This window comes from Sinohyriopsis cumingii, chromosome 18 (assembly GCF_028554795.1).
Source record: "Sinohyriopsis cumingii isolate HCF-2022 chromosome 18, ASM2855479v2, whole genome shotgun sequence".
Classification (NCBI taxonomy): Eukaryota; Metazoa; Mollusca; class Bivalvia; order Unionida; family Unionidae; genus Sinohyriopsis; species Sinohyriopsis cumingii.
This window is the reverse complement of record NC_142978.1, coordinates 21,443,277-21,465,490: the sequence shown is the minus strand read 5'-3', so window position 1 is coordinate 21,465,490 and position 22,214 is coordinate 21,443,277. Positions and strand designations below refer to the sequence as shown.

The 22,214-nt window shown below is 39.3% G+C and overlaps 1 protein-coding gene across 3 annotated transcripts in view; it reads left to right on the top strand.

The window, feature by feature from the left end:
* The window catches only part of LOC149776197 (sodium/potassium/calcium exchanger 5-like), a 58,404-nt gene extending 37,008 nt beyond the window's left edge, over positions 1–21,396 (top strand). For all 3 annotated transcript variants that reach the window (XM_089942522.1, XM_089942521.1, XM_089942523.1), the window contains exons 7-10: positions 7,334–7,602; positions 8,500–8,721; positions 19,951–20,052; positions 21,034–21,396. In XM_089942522.1, coding sequence (XP_089798648.1) covers positions 7,334–7,602; positions 8,500–8,721; positions 19,951–20,052; positions 21,034–21,350 — 910 coding nt within the window. In that variant the 3' untranslated portion in view covers positions 21,351–21,396. The remainder of the gene's footprint in view (positions 1–7,333; positions 7,603–8,499; positions 8,722–19,950; positions 20,053–21,033) is intronic.
* The last annotated feature ends 818 nt before the right edge of the window (positions 21,397–22,214 follow it).

Below are 22,214 nucleotides of genomic sequence, written 5' to 3'. Positions count from 1 at the left end.
CCACTAGACTGGTACGATAGTTCAGAGTCAGTCCTTTCACTTTGCACTCCGTGTGCACTTCTCCTTGTTTGTCCCGGTATTGGTAGCCGTAATTTTTAGGACCGCCACTCGCGAAACTTAGAATCTTGTCGTCGGGGTGTTCGTCTGTCCAGGCTCCTAAACGGTTTTCTTCGATGTTAGGGTGTTGCTGACCCGGTCGATCGATGTAGATGCAACTGTCCGTGTCAAAGTACAGGACACGATCCCCTAACAGTTCTAAAGCTTCGTACAATTTTAAGCGAGCATGGGCTGTCACATAAGCCGCAATGATGACATTTCCAAATTCATCGGCTTCTACAAAGTCCAGATCTTCTTCGTAATTGACCAAAATCAAATCCTCACGGACGACGTCCACGTGTTTCATGTATTTGGTTTTGTCGTGAATCATCTGGAAGTAGCGGGAAGGTTCTGTCAAATATTCCGTCTTGGGTAAACACGGTCGTTGTGCCATTTTACCCCACAAGCAATTTAACACCACTTTGGCAAACGATCGCCTGCCTTCGTTTTTCTCGATGTGGTCTAAAGGAATACCTTCTTGTTCATAGTATTTCTCTTTGAATGTCTTTTCGTCTTCGGAAGTGTGACACCAGGAAGGATAGCCGCTGGCTTCTTGTTTCAGTTTCAGAAAGGCATCCACGTAGTCAGCGAAAATGCCTTTCTGACTGGGGTCACCCTTGTGGTATTGTTGTGTCTTGGGAAAGTGGCAAATTTCGTACACTTCTAACAGTTGGTATCCCATGTCCAGAGCTATGAACAATTCCACGCTAATCCACGTCCCCGTCAAGGCACGTTCTTCCTGGGTGTGCTGACAAGGCTGATCTTGGTTGCACGTTTCGGCACAAGTACGGCACAAAGGAAACATCAGTTTGCCTTGGCAATGGTGAGGTAGCACGGGATGGTACAAGTCCGTGGGAGGCAGGACTTTGCACTTGATCAGACCTTCGTATTGTCGAATGTTTTTCAGGTCGATGTGTTCCGTCAGCAATTGCGGGTGCCCTGCAGGAAAGTGACAATATTTGCACACGTAGGGATACAGCGAACACACGTCCAAGTATTTGATTTCTTCTCCTTTCTCTTCGTCGGCCTGGTACAGCAAACAGGTGGCATTGGTTCTACCTCCGTACAAACTATTCCTTGGGTTCAGGGGGTCCACCCACTGGTAACTTTCTACGATGCGTTTAAATTCGGGATCGATTTTCAAACGGTGATCGTACTCGTGTTCCCACATTTCCACCACTTGGTATCCTTGCTGTTCTAACTTTAGGCGTCGCTGACAAGTGTCCTGGTACAAGTCTTCCATGGTTCGTTATAAAAACTGATTTTTAGTGCTACGATCAGGGTAACAGACGGGACATCCGTGAAATAAGCAACCGTTAAACTCGTACACGATCTTGGGGTTTTCTAAGTCCCAGCCTCTACCGAATACGTTCCGATGGTCTTTTCACCCTCTCCGTTGCGGGCATGCTGAATCCATTTGTTTTCCTTGTCGCACAAGTAATGTAACCAACGTAGGGCTTTGACCGAGTATTGACGTTTGACAAAGCTGGTCGTTTGAGGGCTGATGACAGCCACGGTGTTTTCAGGCATGAATCGTTGTCGATACACTAAGGAACACGCTTTGGCAATGGTGCAAGCTTCTTTCAAAGGATCGACCCCTCCGTGTTCCATGAATAGTTCTCGAAATTTTCCACAGCAACTCCGTAAAATGTCCACGTTGGAACGACAATACTTTAGCATTTCTTCCTGAAAGTCGAAAGGGTCCGAGGCGTGAGCCTGGTACCAAGCGTAGAAAGCTTCTCGTTGTTCGGTACGCATGCTGTCGGGGTCGTAATAGTGAGCCTCAGGTAAATGGGGTAGAACGGCGTGTTGATTGGCTTCCGTATTGAAAAAGTGTGGAAAGTACCCTTTAGCCATTTCTGTCATTCCAAACGTTTTAGGCATTCGACTCAAAGGCATGGCCAAATAGCTCATCGAATCTTTAAACTGTACTTGTCCCTCTTGCATGAAAATGATTTTGGCTCCGTTCAAAGTCACTTTAGGACGTTCGGTGCCATGTTCCGTATAGTATCTGAGAAGAAACTGTCCATCGTATCCGGAGAAATTGTGAGCCATCACCGTGGCATGACGATGACAATCTCCGTAACGTTCGATGCCCTCTTGGCTCCACGTCTTGTCGATGGGGTCTAAGACCCATCGAGCGAAATCGGCTAGCGTGTTCGGTCCCCGAAAGATTTTTTCACGTCCTCCAGGAATCTTGCTGCGGTGAGGGCAATGACTGAAGATAGGTTCTTGAATGCACTTCTCGCACGCTCGATGAGCCACGCAGAAATTAGGAATGTGAATGCCAGTCTCTTGCATGCATTCGAAATCGAAAAAGATGAAATTGTTTTTCTTCTTGTGACCATCCTCTTTCTCTGATTGGGGTTGGTATTTTTGCATGTAGCATTGGTGTTCCAAGTCCACGATGTGATGACAAATGTGACATTTTTATTTTCCTGAACATACGTGTTCCTTGGTACTATTGGTACGTATGCCTTGTCCACACGTAGGGCACAATCTCAGGAGTTGACAAGCACATTTCTGCTGTGAACCTTGCGTCTTCAGATGTTGTTGGTAACAGGCAGGGCTGACAAACGTGCGCAGACAAGCAGGACAATGCATTGGTTCTTGCCCTTCGCCCAGACAGGGTTGAGAGGCCAAACATCCTGGGCATTTCGATCCACAATGCTTGTGTTGCTCTCGATTATTATAACCACGGTCACATTTCTCACAATAATATCTGTATCCCAGGAATCCGGGGATGGCGGTAATGGTATCGAAATGTTCATCGTGATAATAGACATGAATGTATGTTCCGTCCTTAAAGTCTTGGCCTCGAAACAACAGAGGTCCGCGCACTTCTTGAGGGTGCACTTTCAAGGTGTATCGTGGAGCTAGGGCATCTTGCAATTTTTGCATCTCAGGAATGCCACAGGGTGTGTCTTTGGACAGTCCGGATGTTGTAACAGGAGTTCTGCTTCATTTCGTTGTTTGGCTCGGTCGGATCGTTGAATAGTTTTCCAGGTTCTTTTCCATTCTACCGTGTCGTTCTTGTTGGCATAGATTCGTCCCACCACGATGGCACGGGCTAAACACATCTGGTCTTGAGGGTTGTTAATTCGGACGAGACTTGTGTTGGTGTTGCGAAGGTCGTCCACCAATAAGACCTTTTTGCGTCCAGTCCCTTGAGGAAGAGAGACGTGGGCCATTTTCAGTGTGGCTTTACCAGTGGTGATGTCAAACTGATCATTAGATTGTTGTACGTGTTGAATCTTGTCCATGACTTTGGAAGGGGTTAGTTCTGCGGGTCTGCTAAACTCGATCGAAACAGGGGATTTCAAGCTGTCGTGATCTATGGATAGTGTCAAGAAATCGTCTTCTTTGGGTTGACATTGTCGCTTTAGTGTGGTGAGCAAAGAATGCCACATCTCGGTGATAAACCCTTCTGCTTTCTCCAAGGGTACGTCGGACTTGAAATCTTTAAACTTCACCGTGTAGGTGTAAGTCGTGGTTCTAAATTTTCTAGAGGGTCGCTTTTCCGTCTCTCGAATGTGATAGTACTTTTCAGGGTTAACTGGTGGACTTTGGTTTGGAGTGGGCTCTCTGTGTCTGGTCGCAGACGTGGAAGGTGTTGGTTCAGGTTTGCTCATGTCTTCTATTTGAGCGAATACTTCTTTTCGTGTGTGAGGCGATACGTCACTTCGCTGCCTCTTACGTTCTTCTTCTCTCTCACTGAAATCGTGCGATCGATTCATCTCGATTGCTGATTCAGAAATGATTTAACCAAGTTCATTCTCTCCATATATACCCTCTCTACCTCTTGTTGTCACAATGACTTGGTATATTTCACAAGGGCAAGTGAAAGCCAAGCATATAGGAGCCCAACGACAGCGGTGCGTCTTAAACACCTCATGCATCTTGACGACCCTTCGATTCAAACCCTACCACGAAAGAAAAAAGTTGCAAGAAAAAAACCCAGACAGTTGGTGTCTTCAAGAGAGCTAGAGACGCCGGCACTGTGTCGCTGGGACACGTACGTACTCCAGAAAACTACGCCACTCGACAACGTTGTCTCCTTCTCTCAGTCACTTCTACTTTGTCGCTGAATACATTCTACCAACTCTGTTTTAACACACGTTTTCTTCATCTGATATTTTTAAAAAATATACTAAACGCATTTTTAAAAGAACTACCATTTTTCGACAGCAGTGACGGCGTCTCCTCCTGCTGTTTCCACTGTTGCTGCACAAAGATGATCTTTCCTTAAGATCAAAATATGAGACAGAGCAAGTAAGTTGTGAAGTTGAGCGGAGGTGTCTAAACAACAACTGTCAAGCCCCTATGTTCCATTTCTGTTTGTGATAATAACTTGTGATACTTCACATTTTCTAAAGTGGAAATCTTTACAAACCGTACAAAAGTTATATGACTTTGGCTTCTGACAGTTGTACAGACTCTTCACTTTATAAGTGTCACGAGAAAATTGTGTATCCAAGTTTTACCATTTTCCAAAACACGCACACACTTGCAACGTGACCAGAATCTGTACTTCTTTATTTGTGGATGTCCAACAGACCCGTCCCAGCATATATAGCTGGTTAAGAACTGTAGGAATATCACCTCATTTTTTTCAGAAATATCAAAGCTTTTATGTTTATCTTCCCTGTTCCACCCTTTATTAGTGCTTAGGTATATTCCCTAAAAACGCAAACAATTTGGAACAAAATTAAATTTTGAATTAAGGTTTCTCTCTGTTTATACATTTTTTCAAGTTGTTGGTACATGGCATATGACATCCAAATGCTTTCTCAAACTGAGAGGCATTTCTACACATGTCATTGCCTTTGTTAAATTCGGTTTTGTTGGTTAGTCATCGTTAATCTTTAATTCTATTTTTATGATGTATTTCTTTTTTGCTAGAAGATTTAATTTATTTATGTTGTTTAGTCTGTTGCTGCAAAAGAAAATACATGTATCTATAGCAAAGTGTTTAAGTTTGTTCAGTTGTTTATTTCAAGCTCTACAAAAGGTACCAAGTTTGTCTTGCAAGGGGATTGAAACTTTAAGTTACGCGGACGTGAAGGAAAACATACCTTTGTTACTACAATCTGCTGTCTTTGTGTTCGTTCTAATCATGCTTGTCTTATATCTTTTTGTTTTACGATCATATTTCTTCTGATGTAAATACATACATCAATGGACAGACAGCTTGGGTTATCATCCTTGAGGTTCACTGTACTTTTAGTTTCTTTTCTTCATACAAACCCCAAAATCACTAGCTTGAAGGGAAAAAAATAACAAAAAACTGACACCTGGTACTGTAACACATCTGTCTCTGTTGATGTGAGTGTGCTTGACAAAATGTTTGAGTAAGATTAAAAATGTTTGTCAGTTTCAAAACTCGAACCAGTACTGTGGCCGTTTAATATTTTCATGTGGCAAGAAGAAATGGTACAATACACAACAAAGGGATTGTACATTTACACTCCAATCTGTCTACACTGCAATGGTAACAACGCTCTTGCGTTGACATTATTTTGCCACACTACCTAAGAAAAAACAATTCATCACTCATCATAAACGATTTCATTGGCTATACATATTTTCTTACCGCTTTCGCTTCGAATTGACTGCAGTACCTTTTCGCACAGTGACAAGATCGGACGTGTTTTTTTTTTTTTTTTTTTTTTTTTTATTCTGCGGCTGGTCGCTACACTACTTGCTCTGAATTTACAACCAAACAATGTGTTACGCATTGTAAGTGACTTCATTGGCCAACCGATATTTTACACTTCTGTTTCTATTCATGTGAGTGTGCTTGTCAAAATGTTTGAGTAAGTTTAAAAAGGTTTGTCAGTTTCAAAACGCGAACCAGTACTGTGGCCGTTTAGTATTTGATCTGGCAAGAAGAAATGGTACAATACGCAACAAAGGGTTTGTACGTTTACACTCTCCAATCTGTCTGCACTGCAATGGTAACAACGCTCTTGCGTTGGCATTATTTTGCCACACTACCTAAGATAAAAACAATGCATCACTCATCATAAACGATTTCATTGGCTATACTTATTTACTTACCGCTTTCGCTTCGAATTGACTTCAGTACCGTTTCGCACAGTGACAAGATCGGACGTGTTTTTTTTTTTATTCTGCGGCTGGTCGCTACTCTACTTGGCCTTGAATTTACAACCAAACAATGTGTGTTGCACATTGTAAGTGACTTCATTGGTCAGTCCATATTTTCCACCGCCTTAGCTCCAAATTGGTTTCACTTGTTATTCGCACCGCGAGATGATCAGACGCGTTTTTCTGTACCTGACCATTAGTCACTTCACAAACAATAAAACTAACACACAAATGATCACGCCATGGGCGACTCATGGAAATTATGTTAGTCATGTTACGAAATATATCACGACTTGTTTGGATGTACTTCTCTGTGGTCACTCTTTAATCACATGCGTCTTCAGTTCACTCTTGTGATATTTTTTAAAGGGTGTATTTTTTCTAGGGATGTGATTGTTATGTTCTATATGTTCTTTTATGTTTTCAGTGATTTTACTTTATATTTGTATTTTAATTTAGATGTATAGACTATGTAGTCTGAAATAAAGAATTCTTATCTTATCTTATGTAAGTGGAATGAGTGTTTCTTTGAAACTTTCATAAGGAAAATATACCGTAAAAAACAAACGTACGTGTCGTGATATTTTTAAAGTAGGAATACATGCTCTTTCTCTCTCTCTCTCTCTCTGTGGTTTTGATTTATACCCTAATGAAATATGTTCCCGTTTGAAGATACCTCTCCAAAATTGTGATCAGTGGTCACCATAATTACGCGAACTGTTCCGTTTGTCATCTTATTCTTTTCAAAAGTTTACACTCTAAAAAATTGTAGAACGATTTTTTTCTTCCATCACTAAATCTTTGGATAAAATAAAAGCTTGAGTTTGCACAATTCTGGTATCTTAACTTTATCCTATTTTGGAACTGCAATATGTCACGGAATTTTTCTTCTTCTAACATTAGATTTACAGTTTTTCAGAAAAAAAGACAATCACACGGCTTTTTCAAGAATGAAGCAAGTGACATTGCACTGTATAACCCTGCCTATGGTTAACTCTGAATTCTAAAGCCAAAACATGGGTTCAGGAAAAAATTGTAACAATGTTCGTCCTTACCTGCATTTTTGGAACGAATTATTTCTTGTTTGACTGTAGATGCCTGCATAAAACTTACTCTCATCTTGCACCAGGTACGAGGCTTTGATCTTTCTAGTGATGTATGCGCTATATATAGCCATCATGTACTTCAACAGAAGACTTGAAAAGAAGGCGTATTCAATATTTGATCGCATCTGTAAGAAGGAACTACACCCTGAGGAAAGTGAGACAGAACGTCTTATCCGGAGACATGAACAAGAAGATTCGCAGAAAGTGGATGAATCAAGTGCGCCAAACGATGTGACAGCAGAAGCAGAGACGTCATTGTCGAAGCATCCTATGCCAGGGGAAGAAAATACAGGTAATAGATGATTTAGCCATGACTTCTAAGAAGGAATCAAAACGTGAAATGTGTTGTGGTAATTAATTCCTTTTTTTGCGGCGACGTATGAGTTATCTCTCTCTCTCTCTCTCTGATATTTTCAAAATCGTTGTTTAAATATACTATTTATTCTTCTTTTACATAAAATTGCACATTTTTTTTAGTTTAGCCATTACAAGGCAATCCTTTCTCTGTTTTTTGTTTGTTTGTTTGTATTTTCTGTATTTGTTGCTTTCTTGTTTTTCTTGGGGGGGGGGGCCTGGGTGCTTTTTCTATAGGTACATTTTAGACGTCATTGCCTATTAACACTGTCAGTAACCATTACCATTGTCATAAAGAGTTCAAGTAATGTTATTCTTTCTTAGTAAGCTGATATAATAAAACAAAATTTACTGTCTGTTACACACCGATCCGGTGGCCTAGTGGTTCGGGCGTTCGCCTCGGACGCGAGAGGTCGCGGATTCGAACCCCGGCCGAGTCACACCAAAGACTTATAAAACTGGTATTAATAGCTGCCTGGTCAGGCGCTCAGCATTAAGAGGTTAGTGTTACGACTGGTCGGCCTGCTGTCAGGATAATGTGACTGGGTGGGACATCATGCTACATGTCTGCGGCATGAGGCCCCAGTGCTAGACATTACTATAAACTGCCACAATACAGACATCGTGGCGGTATAACTGAAAAATTGTTAAAGCGACGTTAAAAATTCAAATCTCTCTCTCTCTCTCACACACACACACTATCTGGTACAAGTACCACTGCATCCAGCGCTATCCCAGTTTTAAAATCAGCCGTTTGTTCATGGTTCCAAATAGAACCTAATGCTATCAACTGTGTGCATTTGTTATTTCGTTTTTGTTTGTTTTCTTTCTTCAGACGAGGACCATGAGTATGAATCACCATGGACTATACCAGATAAGTTTCTTTCACGTGTCTTCTGGGTTGCTATGTTACCGGTCAAGGCTTTGTTGTATTTTACGACGCCGGATTGTCGCCGCCCCGGGATATGGCGGAAGTTGTACATGTTAACATTTGCCATGTCAGTTGTGTGGATAGCTGCTTTTTCCTACGTTATGGTTTGGATGGTCGTCATCGCAGGTAAATATAAGTTATCACGGCAACTGTGATATGTAGCTAAATAAAGTCGTGTCATCTTTCAATATCAAGTCACAAATGACAACATGGTACCAGATAATGCATAGCGTAATGTCAGAGGTATCTGGACGAGCAGCGGGTGAGTGGGTTGGGGGTAGTGAACAGAGGAATATGATGGCTGAGGGGTAATTTTCCCTGGGAAAAATACATAAGACAAAATGGGGGGTTGTTTTTGGTCGAGCAAAGTTGACTCATTACCTATCCAAAGGCCAATCCGAGGATTTTATGTAATCCTAGTTGTAGCAGCGGTTGCTATTCCGCTCTGACCTCAGTGGAAAATTACTGGCACTGGTTACTGTCCATGGTAAATTACTATCACGTGTGCATTGCGTGATTTTCTCATTCTGGTCCACGTCGACCGCAATGGAAAATAACTGGGCAGCATACTGCGTGATTTTTAAACAAGCCGTTTATTAGTTTACGCGTACTTGAAATTGAGTACATGTCAGGGCTTGACACGCCGCCGGGACAATGTCGAAATTGTCAATCGAATTGGAATTCCGGCAATTTGCTGTGGTAAAAAATAACGTTATGTTACTGAAGTCTTTTATGTTGCCTGATCTATAATTAAATCGTCGTTGTAGTATAATAATTAGTGATACTGTGCTTACCATAGAATTTCGTACAGAGAAATTAGCTCCAGAACGACTGCAGGTAATTAAGAAATATCTTCCAGTACGTGATTCTGTCAAACAGCAGCTGCAACAACGCCAAGAAGCTCATGTGGAATTTACCGAGGGTACAGAGCAGCTATTTAAACCAATTGTGGAACCAACCCAATTTTTTACAGCAACTTATGCAATACAGAAAACACTTGAGACATTACCTGCTTATAGTGCTGGCCGTCTTCCACACCCTCGACCACCCCAAGTTCAACCCCTTTCACCATCCGAAGTTCAACTACCACCAGAACCAAAAGCTAACACCAAGATAATATATACATTTACTGAGGGGATATTGCGGCTATCAGGGATCCAGACCAAGTATCTGATATTGCCGTGTATGGATATATTCGTAGTGATCGACACCTAAAACTTGAACATGTTTACAGTCTAAAATCCGCTAAGCGGGTCAAAGATGTATATCGCGTCGCCGCTCATGTTCAGCAACTCAGAAGCGACGACAATGATTTTGAAATCTTTAAACAAGCAGTCGATCAGTATACTGCATGAGCAGAATTAGAAAGGGAAACAAAATAGGAATAAATGAAACGTCAACTTGAAAAAGCGAGAGAAGAAAGGGGAAAATCAGGAGTACAAACTAAATCTAAAGAAAGAAAGGGAAGGAAGGGGTTACGTTGTCAAATGAGCCGAAACCACAACCAGACCCACACGACAAACCATTTGAAGGAGCAACCAGAAGTGGCCTTGGCACCCGCGATTGACGTCGTAAAAATCAAACCTTGCAGGTGATTTAAGATAACCTTTGTCAAAAAACATTCTCGCTGATGTTGATCGACTGGAAATTCTGATTGGTGGAAGACGAGTCGACAATAATTCCCATGAAATCATCAATGAGCTGCTAATATTTGTTAGCGTTTATTTACCAGTGGCATCATGGATAGAAGCGTTTATCGGGCACTGATCCATGAACTTACCGACGATTACTGCAGTGAGTGATCGATTAGATCGGCGATAACAAAATAATATGATTTTACACAATGCCCAACGTGCACTTGAAAAAGTCACGGCGACAAATTCACGTTTATAAAGGGATCTACGGAAATGAATTCAGCGATGTCATTCAGGGTTTATTCTGAATGACAGCCCCTAAAACTTTTCAAACTGCAAACAATTAGTCATGAAAACCATTGATAATGGTATTGTCACTGCTGGTGATGTCGCTGGTAAAGAATTAGCAGCGATTAAAGACAGCAGGAATATTTTCATGACAGATAGCATCACAACAGGGATTTCAGCACCACAACATATATAACAATTAGTCAGCAAACCCAATGGTGTTTGGCAGATTAGCACTGTCTACGATTTCGTTGAGGATCAGGTGGTGGCGCATGACCTATAGTAATTCGCACGTGTATATCAACGACAGATTGTCTGAACAAATCGAGGTGTTTCAACGAAAAGTAATAGATTGGATACGGCGTTGATAAATCACGCTGAGATATTGCAAACCAGAGTCGACATTCTGATCACGCCCTATTAATGTCATTAAACTACGATACGCCCTTGCAGCGTTATTTTGGTCAAAATTCAGTATTATGTCTTGAGAAGGTTCTTGATATCCATTGATCCTCAACGCCTTCAAACAACATTGTTTTGTCCGATAGTATAACTATCGGACAAAACAATGTTGTTGGAAGGCGTTGGCGGACGAATGAGAGTCATTGATGCGCCCGTTGAAAACATGTAAATGTTTTCTAGACATATAATTAGATCATTCATAATGTTATAATGTCATATCATGACGTAAACGTTACTCTGATAACCGGTCAGATTAAAAAGCTGCCAGCGGCATCAAAATTAATTCTCGAGTAGATGTATGTCTGAAATCGGCGGTGTTGCAGGGCCCAAATAAAGTATCGCTGACTGAACGTGAATTTCAACACTTCAATGACGCCAAGAAATCAAAAACTGGCTTGCGAATCAATCTTTCTGCGTATGGCATCAGCGACACAGACAAAGGCCGGCGGTATAATTTCGCTGTTAGAGACGATATCAACGCTGATTTCCGCTGAAGCTCCAGCTGTTGAAAAGCAACTGAACTCAGTGCCATTAGAACATCTGCAGGCATGACATTGAACAAATTAACAGGAAAAGGATTAAAGACCTCAAAAAAGGAACGGGGTCTACGATTACCAGGAATGCGGTACAGTCAGGGTCTGCGACTGCCCAGGACATTTCGTTAAATTTCCCCATGTCCAATTTTGATTTACTTGATGCTGCTCGGCGATGAAACATAAAAAAATCAGAGGTGTTTTCGTGCGTTATAAGTTACCAGATAAACAAACCGTGTTGAAACTGGTATCATTAATTTTGATGGACGTTCTGGTCCAGGTACTCTTTGGGTTGCATACGCGATTGATCCACGTGGTGTTGTTTTTTTTTCGATTCGTAGTGATTGGCGTCACCGAGAGAACTTTTAAAATATAGTGGCTTAGCCGGTGACATACCAATCTGGTATTCAACATTACCAACACAGACAATAACGGATCCACCAATATCCAGTCCAGAAATATTTGCTGTACTCAACGTCGTGTCACGGTCATCAGCGCCGCCGCATAAAGTCGTGCGTGAGTATACCATCAGACGTCATCGTTTCAAACAGGTTCAATACTTTATAATGGTTGATATTAACAGAATAATGATATGAACACGAAAATAGATGTTGTAGAAAACAATAATACGAGACGAGTGCAGTTATAATCGGGTCACTTCTCATCCCTGACGAGGATCAAAATGATATATATATATATATATATATATATGTGTGTGTGTGTGTGTGTGTGTGTGTGTGTGTGTCCGAACCTATGAAATTAATTTTAGCAAAGGATATTATAGAATATCAACATCATATATTTGTTATGAAAGAGCAAATCACTATGATAATTTTCAAATGAGAATATTATACCAGGCGTTGAAGTAAAATTTTCCATGGTTGTTTATGATTTGACTATACCACCCCACAAAACTTTTTCGTTTTCATGATAATCAAACTGCAAACCGTTAAAATAATATATATATATATATATATATATATATATATATATATATATATATATATATGTCAGAAGGATTTACAACTACATATGAAAATAATGTTGTTTTTGCTGAGAAAATTTACGATACGACTCCGTCCATCAACGCGGTATACATGGTAGCATCTGGATCAGCAGCATGGTCACAACAAAACAACTCCATCAAACTTACCGCTGGGGTTACCGGAGTGTACAGGCTTTCCGTGTTTAGCGCTGCGCGATGTAGAATTTGTACGACATATACTTGAAGATATTTCACCGATAAATGTCCCAGAACCGTGTCGGTCGTGTTAAATCAAGATGCCGAGGGAATATTCATACTGGAACCAGCAGATAAAGACTTAACCGTAGCGACGTATTGATGGTGTCTGGAATTTGTTGCGCAAAGACCTCAGTTGGTAGCTTAGTATATACCATAATGAATCCCACACAGTCGTCCTTTCGGTATAATCAAGCATGTGCATGGAAGGCATCTCTGGAAGAAATCATCCACGAGCACATGATAAAACAAAAACAAATATCGCAGACGAATCCTCGTCATTAACAATGTTGTATACGCAGTCTCCTCTCTAGTCGCTGAATCAACGAGGTTAATCGGTACATTATCAGCGACGCACATGATATCACACCTGGTTAGAATCGGTGTCGGAGTTGTTTTCGGTGTTGCTGGTGTCCTCAATATCATCATTATCATCGCAAAACAAATCTACATGTGCCGGTAAAATAAATTGCATAAATACAAAAAAATAACGTAAATATGTGTCCGTAAATATATCATAGATACTGTCAGCGGGGTTAAACGATGGTGCAATATCAGACAATGAATTTGCTGCGATCAGGTATATTTATTATTGGTATCACAATAAAGCAAACATACTATGTCAGCGACAATGCTGCCAGCACCACATTTAGAATCCGCCGTATAGACTATATTGACCGCAGAAATACCCACACGACTGGAACAAATTATCGCTAAACAACACCGCCAACTACCATAATGATATCAGCGACGTCAATTCGGCGGGAATTTGATATTGGTTTTCAAACTCCGATAAAAGCCCCCCTTGATCGGTCACTGAGATCGCACTGGCACAATTACGAGTTTATTATAGTTGGCCAAACATGAGAGAAAAATCATTTGGTATATTAGGCGCTAATAATTCACATATTCTCAAATAAACCCAGCTCTGAGACGGAGTCCATCTGGAAAGCCGTTCATTTTTCAACAGAATCATATCAAATCGAACAAATCAATGATGAAATTCAGCGCAGATTTAAACTAATAACAGGAAAATAACCAAAATGTTGCTATCAAAAGTACACGAGCCAACGGTGAGTGACGCCATAGGCAACCTTATATAACTGAGATATTTTTTGTGATTCGCGTATCTGAGATTGTTAGCCCCTGTGATGAATGAATTGTTATTGCAAAACATAGAGTCTAGAATGATAGTTGCGGCTGTTGTCGTGAAACTGCTTGCGTCTTCGACGCCGACAGCGCCTGCTGTGCAACATCTACTGGAACCTCGACGACATCAGTCGCTGATGTTTGTCTGTTCCTGGAATGTCAACGAGTATATTTTGTCAACGTGTGTCTGCAGGGCGATAACATAGTGAAACTGGTAGCGTTGAAAACTTTTCTTTGTGAAGCTCAAATAATTTACTTTAAAATGAATCACGTACAATATGCCTGGAAACATCTATCAGATCCTTAGGTCGCTATGAGTTCCAGTTATCAGGCATTAGTGTCTCTGGAATTACAATACGCATTATTTCACACTGAACTATATCTGGTTATCTAATTACCGATTTTAGTTTTCGTAACGATTCATCATGTGATCTGTTGTCGCACAATATTTCCTCGTAATGTCCACCGTTGTGAATAATGTAGTTTCTAAACCATTCATGGGGCGATTATCCTGTAAACGGCGGAGGTTGTCCATGATCGTCACACATGATATTTGCAGTTGACTTTGTTGTTAGGTAATCAAGAAACATTTTTAACGTTTCTTTGGATACGGTACATATTTCGTCCCAAATAATTATTTTCGGTATTTGCTGTTGTCATATTCGCTTGGGGATCCACGCATTACCTAGCTGTCTAAAGAAAATGTGATACGTGCATGATTTGACAATACGCTGTTTCATCTCTCTGGCAAGACAATAAGTTGGCGTTAACACAATGAGTTTTTAAATAATTCTATTGCACGTGTTGTTTGACCACAACTACCAGGACCATTGAGACAGACTGTGTTATGTCTCGTAATTGAATCATTTACTGAAGGCACTGCAGACTGATTTCATAGATTATTGTTGCAGGAATACATTTCTGGTGTTTCAACGTTAACTGATTCAACATATTTGCGTATTTCATCACACTTTATTCTCCAATTACCCCAGCTAGAATCTTTAGCGTCTTTTGTGGCGCGTAACCTCTTGACACAGCGGAACTGTGTCGATAAACGATTTCACAAGATCCTTTTTTGATTGGCTTATATAAAATGAATCCGTGGAGACTAGAACAGCATCCGCAGCATATTGGAGCCCAATCACTATAATATTTTGCACAACAATCGTTTAGATTAATTTTGTATTATGTTTGTTAATGTGTCGACCAAACCAAATTGGTATAACCATATGAGCATTTGACGCAAAATCAAACGATTTAATCTCCGCAAATCCAGTAAGATCAATGTTGGGCAGTAGTTGGTTTATCGCAACTCTGGTCATTTCATGTGTCGGATAGCGGAATCGTTCAAACTGCAGGTTACAATTACCAGGACCAAGAAAAGCAGCCGGATAACTGCGACATTATCAACCGAGATCATATCAACGGAATTGTATGTTCCAGAGACCGCCATGGCTAAACACGACACAGGACCGTGATATATCGTCGAGAAATTCCTTTGGTGTTGGACACCATCGATGTTTCGTTGTGCAATCTGAGCAACTATCTGCGACTTCGTAAAATAATTAACAAGCAATTCATCTATATTGGTGTCATGTTTTAACGCGATTTGTTTCATTGTGTGTTGGGGCGAATCTTTTCGATAAAGCACGCCAGGCCGTAACACAAACGGATCAAATTGTGAATCTAAATCATTCTGAAAAACAGCCGAGTACATACGGGATCGTTTTTACTGATGTTGTAGATTTCTTTAAAATTATCACCGTTGTAAAATCTTGTTTTTTTCTCGTAGAAATTGTGTTATTCAGTCAACGCATGAGCGTTATGATCTAATATCAGGATTGGTGGCCCTTGTGTTCTATATTCGTTCGAGTTATATAAAGCATCATTCTTTATTGTTTTTACAATTATGGGAAACATTAACAAATTGTCCGAACTTGGCGATGCCATCTATACAAGCACCAGTATTTTTGACATACTTTTACAAATTTTTTATATTCTCGATTTAGTAAATCTATTTCCAGGACATGATTTTACAAAATGTTCAAGGACACCTTGAGCCACACAGGTTAAAATTCATGTGGCCGTAGCACGGATGCTTGCACCACGCATCGTTGCAAGATCATTAAAATCGGGATCATTTGAACGGTGTAGTCCATAAACAACTGTGGACGCGTCGTTGTAGCATGGTTTGTCTATTCCAGTAAACGTGACTGGTTTGGAGTTTTTATTTATTGTGACGACATTTATGTCGCCGTGATTCCTTAACAGGATCGAGTTTATCACTAATAATCCAGGCTGGACCATCTTGGCTGACATAATATTTTTCGTCTAAATTTGTACTTGCTGTCATTCACAAGATTATTAATAGTAATCGCTGGTCAGTTGTTGTCGTTTATGTTGGAATCAACGAAAATATCGCCGTCTATCTTGAAAGTTGACTAGACATGGGCAGCGCCATCTTCCACAAATTCATTTTGTCCATTTTGATAAATTCGTGTAATTGCAGGTTGTTTTTTGTCTTTGGTTAATCTGTCAAAGTCATATCTAGTTGTGTGATTATTTCAATCTTGTTTGCTCTCGTTTAAAATACTTTTCTCTGATTTTCTTTGGTTCGATCTTCGATAATCTCTCAATTTCACCCGCTGTTAATAGTTCATTTATTTGTTTTCGTAAATTTTTGTGTGCAATTTTCGAACTTGTGAAATCTGGTTTTATTCATGTTGGACTAAAATACCGTACCACCATTTGTTTTGCAGCAGTATAATTAGTCATTCTTATATATAAGAAAAGTATTTGCTTCAATTGAACTTTCTCCAAATAATATAAAATGACAGGAGCAAAGAATAGTTGTCGGGGCCCATGATCGGATCAGTCACATATTGTGAAAAAAATTGTCGTGGCGAGTACTGCGGCTATCGCATGGCCAGTGTGTGCCTTGGCAGTACCTGACCGTAATTAAGTTTGAAATGCGGAATTGTGGTCAAGGGAAGAACAGTTGTGTGTATCTTGCGGCGGACGAAAATATCGAGCACTTAAACGATATTACGAGAAACAAAAGCTTCTGATGACATCAGAATAAAAGATGCAAGAGACTATATCAAAATATATTCTTCTGATAAAAATAATGTTATTTATGAGGAAAAAATATATTATATACAAATGGAGGAAGTTGAAAAAGAGATTGATCTCGATGAATTTAAATGTCATCCCACATTCGTTAGTTACGAAGCGAGCAGATGTGATATCGTCAGAAACTGTCGACATAAGAAACCAGTTGGGGTTTGTGGGTAACATGGGTTACATGATGATCGGAATCAGAGTTCCTGGATAAATAATGTATTTGTCACATAGGTTTATTTAAGGGTGCTTCATTGGTTTAATAGATGATGGTCTTGTTATCGATCACATCAGCTCAAATATAACAGATACTAGGCTGGAAAATCTAAAAGCTGTCACACAATGTGAGAATAATAAACACAGACAAAACCGGTAAGTCCAACAAAAACACCAAGACCAGTTATGTCAATACGTTTGGAGAAACAAAGAAGTCTTCATCAATTAAATCGGCTGGAAAATATTTTGATAGAACCAAAAGACCAGTACAATTTTGTCGCAAGTGGTATTTATACATTAGCTTTCTCAAAGATGTTTAACCAAAAAATAAAATTCACATATATCACGCAGTAAATATCTCTGCTACCAGGTCCACATACAAGTCAGTTGACATAAAAGATCTTAGTGATGTAACGTATTTTTTAACCAAAGCGAATTGCCGGAATTCCAACTGGATTCACAGTTTAGACATTGCACCGGCGACGTATCAAGCTCTGACATGCACACAATTTCAGATGCGCGTATAATAGTAGACGGTTTGTTTAAAAAGCGCGCAGTGTACTACCCAGTAATTTTCCATTGAGGTCAGTGTGAATCAGAGTGAGAACATCACGCAGAGTACACGTGATAGTAATATGCCGTGGACAGTAACCGGTGTCAGTAATTTTCCACTGAGGTCAACGTTGACCAGAGCGTGAGGAAATCACGCACTGTACGCATTAAAGTAATTTTCCGTAGACAGTAACCAGTGCCAGTAATTTTCCATTGAGGTCAGCGCGGAATAATAATCGGTGCTCCAACCACGCTTACAACCAGGATTACATACAAGCCTCAGATTGGTCTTTGGATAGTTCATGAGTTAACGTTGCTTGGCCGAAAACAGTATATCTTGTAGCCTCCATTTCGCAAACTGGGGCCTTGCAAATTTTTCACAGGAACCCCCCCCCCGCCGTCATATTTCTCTGTTCACCCCTTACCCCCGCTGAAGATTTGCTTCAAGTTAATTTCACTGCATTTTAATTGCGGCTACATTGAAAAGAAGTCACGCTAATTTGCTTGATGTAGTACAGAATCGTGAAGTTTACTTATTTCAAGGCGTGCAAAATAATTTGAAGGGTTTCATAGTTTTCATTTGCAATGAACACTCGTTTTTTGAAGAAAGAAAAATAAAACCCCAGAAAATAGGTTTTAAATAGATCAGGATAAGATGTGGTGGTAATCTCTTTGGGAAAACTGGGGAAATATTTTCATGGTTTGTGAGCTACTGGAATATCGTTTCTTCTTCTTGTAAGTTATTTTGTATTTTAGTTTTAACCATTCCAATTTAATGCTTACTTATAATAGCCAAAGGATTTTAAAAAATTGCATCCAACTGTATCTTTCCTTTTCTCTCTCTGTTATTTTTTTCTTAAAGATTTTAACCATATTGCATAGCATATTAAAAGTATATATGTCAGCGTGATTTTCGTCGCTATAATGAGTGTTAGGTACAGACATTTGTTGAAACGTAATGAGGCTATGGTTGATTACAATTTTTCTGTATAATCCTATGACGCAAAGGTTTGTATGGATAGCTGTCTTCCCATATAACCTCCTTGATCTCCAAATCTCTGTTAATGAGGCAAGGGCAAAGTCGTTTGGAAATCATGGGCAAGATTTTCATCAGTGTTCATCTTTTTGGTCATAAATCTGCAGTAGCTTCTACAGAAAAGTGAACTGTAAACAATTTAAATGTAAACGTTTTTGATACATTTCACTTAATATATAGAAGATTGTGATAGGTTGAAATGTGGAACAAGCATATGTAGCAATCGACACCTCTTTAGATTCTTATTCATTCATATGTTTGCTAACACATACGGTTACATTTTTCACTTTTTTATATGAATATGTTATTAAATAATGATATTTTAAAGTATTCGGACCTGTGTGATAATATTTCTAGATCTACTACTTCAGTCTAGCCTCCAAATATAATTCACACTCAAACATGTCATGGAATTCGTCACGGAACACGTTATTCCGAAATTTAGCGCTTTTTCTTTGATCATATGGAATTTTATTCCATCGATGAGAATAAAGAGGCATAAATTTATGATAGGTAATTACACGTTTGTTAGGAAAGTTTATCAGACGTTATTTTAATTTGATACCCGTTGTATAAAATTTAAATTGTTTCCTTTAGATGATTTTTCGACACCAAAAAACAAACTTGTTTGTGTTGATCTAACAGGACGATTTCAATATAATTTTTCATATGACACTGACATTATTGTCTCTTTTACTTTACCATGCATCATATATTCCATTATTTTGAAGAACTATCTTTATATGCGTTATCCATTTATGATTTTGTTTTAAAAAAAGAATCAACATCAAAGAGCATCATTCTATATACCATACATGACAATTAATTTTCCGTTCCATTGAAGACCCACACATTTCCAAAGATTTTGACTCATAAAGTAAACATTCCATATTTATAGCATATTTGTTCCATACAAACATAGAGTTCACAGCGAAACATTCTAAAGGTAGATTGATAGAAATGGTGATGGGTTGGGGGGTGGTCAGACCAATTTACCCATATGTGACTATGCACAGTACTCGACAAAACTTTTAAAGCTTTTATGTTTGCTGAATTGCAGTCACATGAACAAATTCTTTAATAGTTCAAAATAAGAGGAAATTAATGTATTGATCCATTCTTCAGGAGACGCATTGGGAATTCCTGACACAGTAATGGGTTTAACCTTGCTGGCGGCTGGTACGAGTGTACCAGATTGTTTAGCTAGCTTGTTTGCCGCAAGAGATGGTGAGCACTCTCTCTCTCTCTCTCTCTCTGTTTCTCTCTCTCTCTCTCTCTCTCTCTCTCTCTTGCACACGTGGTTGCTCTGGCTCTGTTAATATAGGATTTTCTTTGGCCATTAATATCACATTACATATGCAAATAAATGAAACAGCTTATGAAACTATTTTTGCGATGTCATTTATAATGGGGAAGATGATCTATTGATGAACGTTTTCTTTAGTATCTTCCTTTTTTCGTTCCTTTTTTTTAACGATTGCTGTTTAACGACACATCAATTCGTAAAAGGTTATATAGCGCCGAAATAACTGGAACAAAGCGTCTTGCCCAGAAGGATACACGATACTAATTATACGGAAAAAAATGGGAACCAGCCTGGAATAGAGCATATATGGGTTTGGGTGGCCAGAATTGGTTGATAAGGAAAGTTATTTTGTAGGAAAATGAATCTTTTGAGAGCTTGTCCTAGTTGTAACTGAAAAGAAAATAGAGACACTGATTTCTTGATGGAATTTCAGTCCTTTAATTGAGCTTGGAACACTCATTACTAAAATTAGCACCTGACTCGTTGGTGCGGAATTAAAAGCACATGTTTCAAACACATGTAGGTCCAGAAAATGCCACGGCTCATATCCTTTTCTCTACAAAGAAACTGTCATCTAGGTTTCATATATACTGATAAATATAGGTTTGATCATGAGCACTCAGAAATTGAAAGTTATTTAATTTTTAGTATCATGATAGTTGCATAGATTTACAATGGTAACTTAATTAGTATCATGATCCAGAAAACAATATGGTGGCTGGCGCTGACTGGTCTCTTGAGTAGATTAGCATGCACCGCTTTGGTGACAAATCCGGCACGCTAGTCACCGCAGCATACCTTTACCTTTCGTGAACGCGTGGAGATTCCAACACAACTCATTGAGATATACTTCAGTTAAAAATGTTAAATACTTGGTAATATAATGACGTATGCTTTTTCAGGATTTGGAGATATGGCTGTGTCGAATTCAATTGGTAGTAACGTCTTTGACATTTTGGCGTGTTTGGGAGTTCCATGGCTGATTGATACCATAGTGAACGGAAAGGCGATTTCAATTCGAAGCGGGGGACTACTTTATTCCTCTCTAACTCTCCTGGCCACAGTAGTGTACATGTTACTGGGCATGTTCATCTTGAAGTGGAAGCTAAACAAGAAATTCGGCGCCCTGTGCCTGATTGTTTACGTAATTGTCACTACCATTACGTGCTTATTTGAACTCAATATCATTGGAAACTTTAACGAGGATAAATGCGCGTGATCATGATATATGTCAATTCTACATCATTAAATATCTTTTAGAAAAACGAGGAAAGATATATATATAAGAATAATTTAATACTTTTCTTGCTTTCTTTCAATCTTTGAAAGTAAATGTCCGCAACTTTCTTTCGGCGTTCCTTCCTTCCTGTGGTTACTTCGCTCGTTATCCCTCTTATTTGAATAACATCTACCTTTAGACGGCATCATGAAATAACAATGGTTACCTACACCTAGATGAAGCAACAATCAAAATAACTTTCTTTAAAGTAAATTAACACGGGGTCATACCCTACTTAAAAGTTATAGATCACAATAATGGAAAAAATTCAGGCATTGCCGAACGTACAACCAAAGGATTCTTTGGTGTTCGGAAAACAGATGTAATATTAATTTCATCTAACGAGTATCACAAACTTTGAATATGTTCTTAAGTTGATATTGACAATATCTCAGTTATAATAGTATGAACCTATACAGAATCATAATATAAAACTCTTCAAACACATCCTCGAATAATGTGCAAGTTCGTTGACATTATATATAAGATAACACACACGCACACATACACTAACACACACAAACAAGCACACATGCATGGTAATAAACCTAGTGTATATGCTATTTGTACTTGCGTCTATATCATTGTTAATTTTTAGTGATAATTTGTTGGTTTTGGCGAGTGGGTCTTGGGAAGATATTTTTTAAATCGAGTAATTGTCCAGTTTATATGAGCGGACGTCATTATGCAATGTATTCACGCGACTTTATGGCAGCACGGGTTTGATTCGAAAAATGGATCCCGTAATTCAAAGAATTCTCAGTTTTTCGAAGTATAAGTGTTTATTAGTTTAAGATAAGAGAC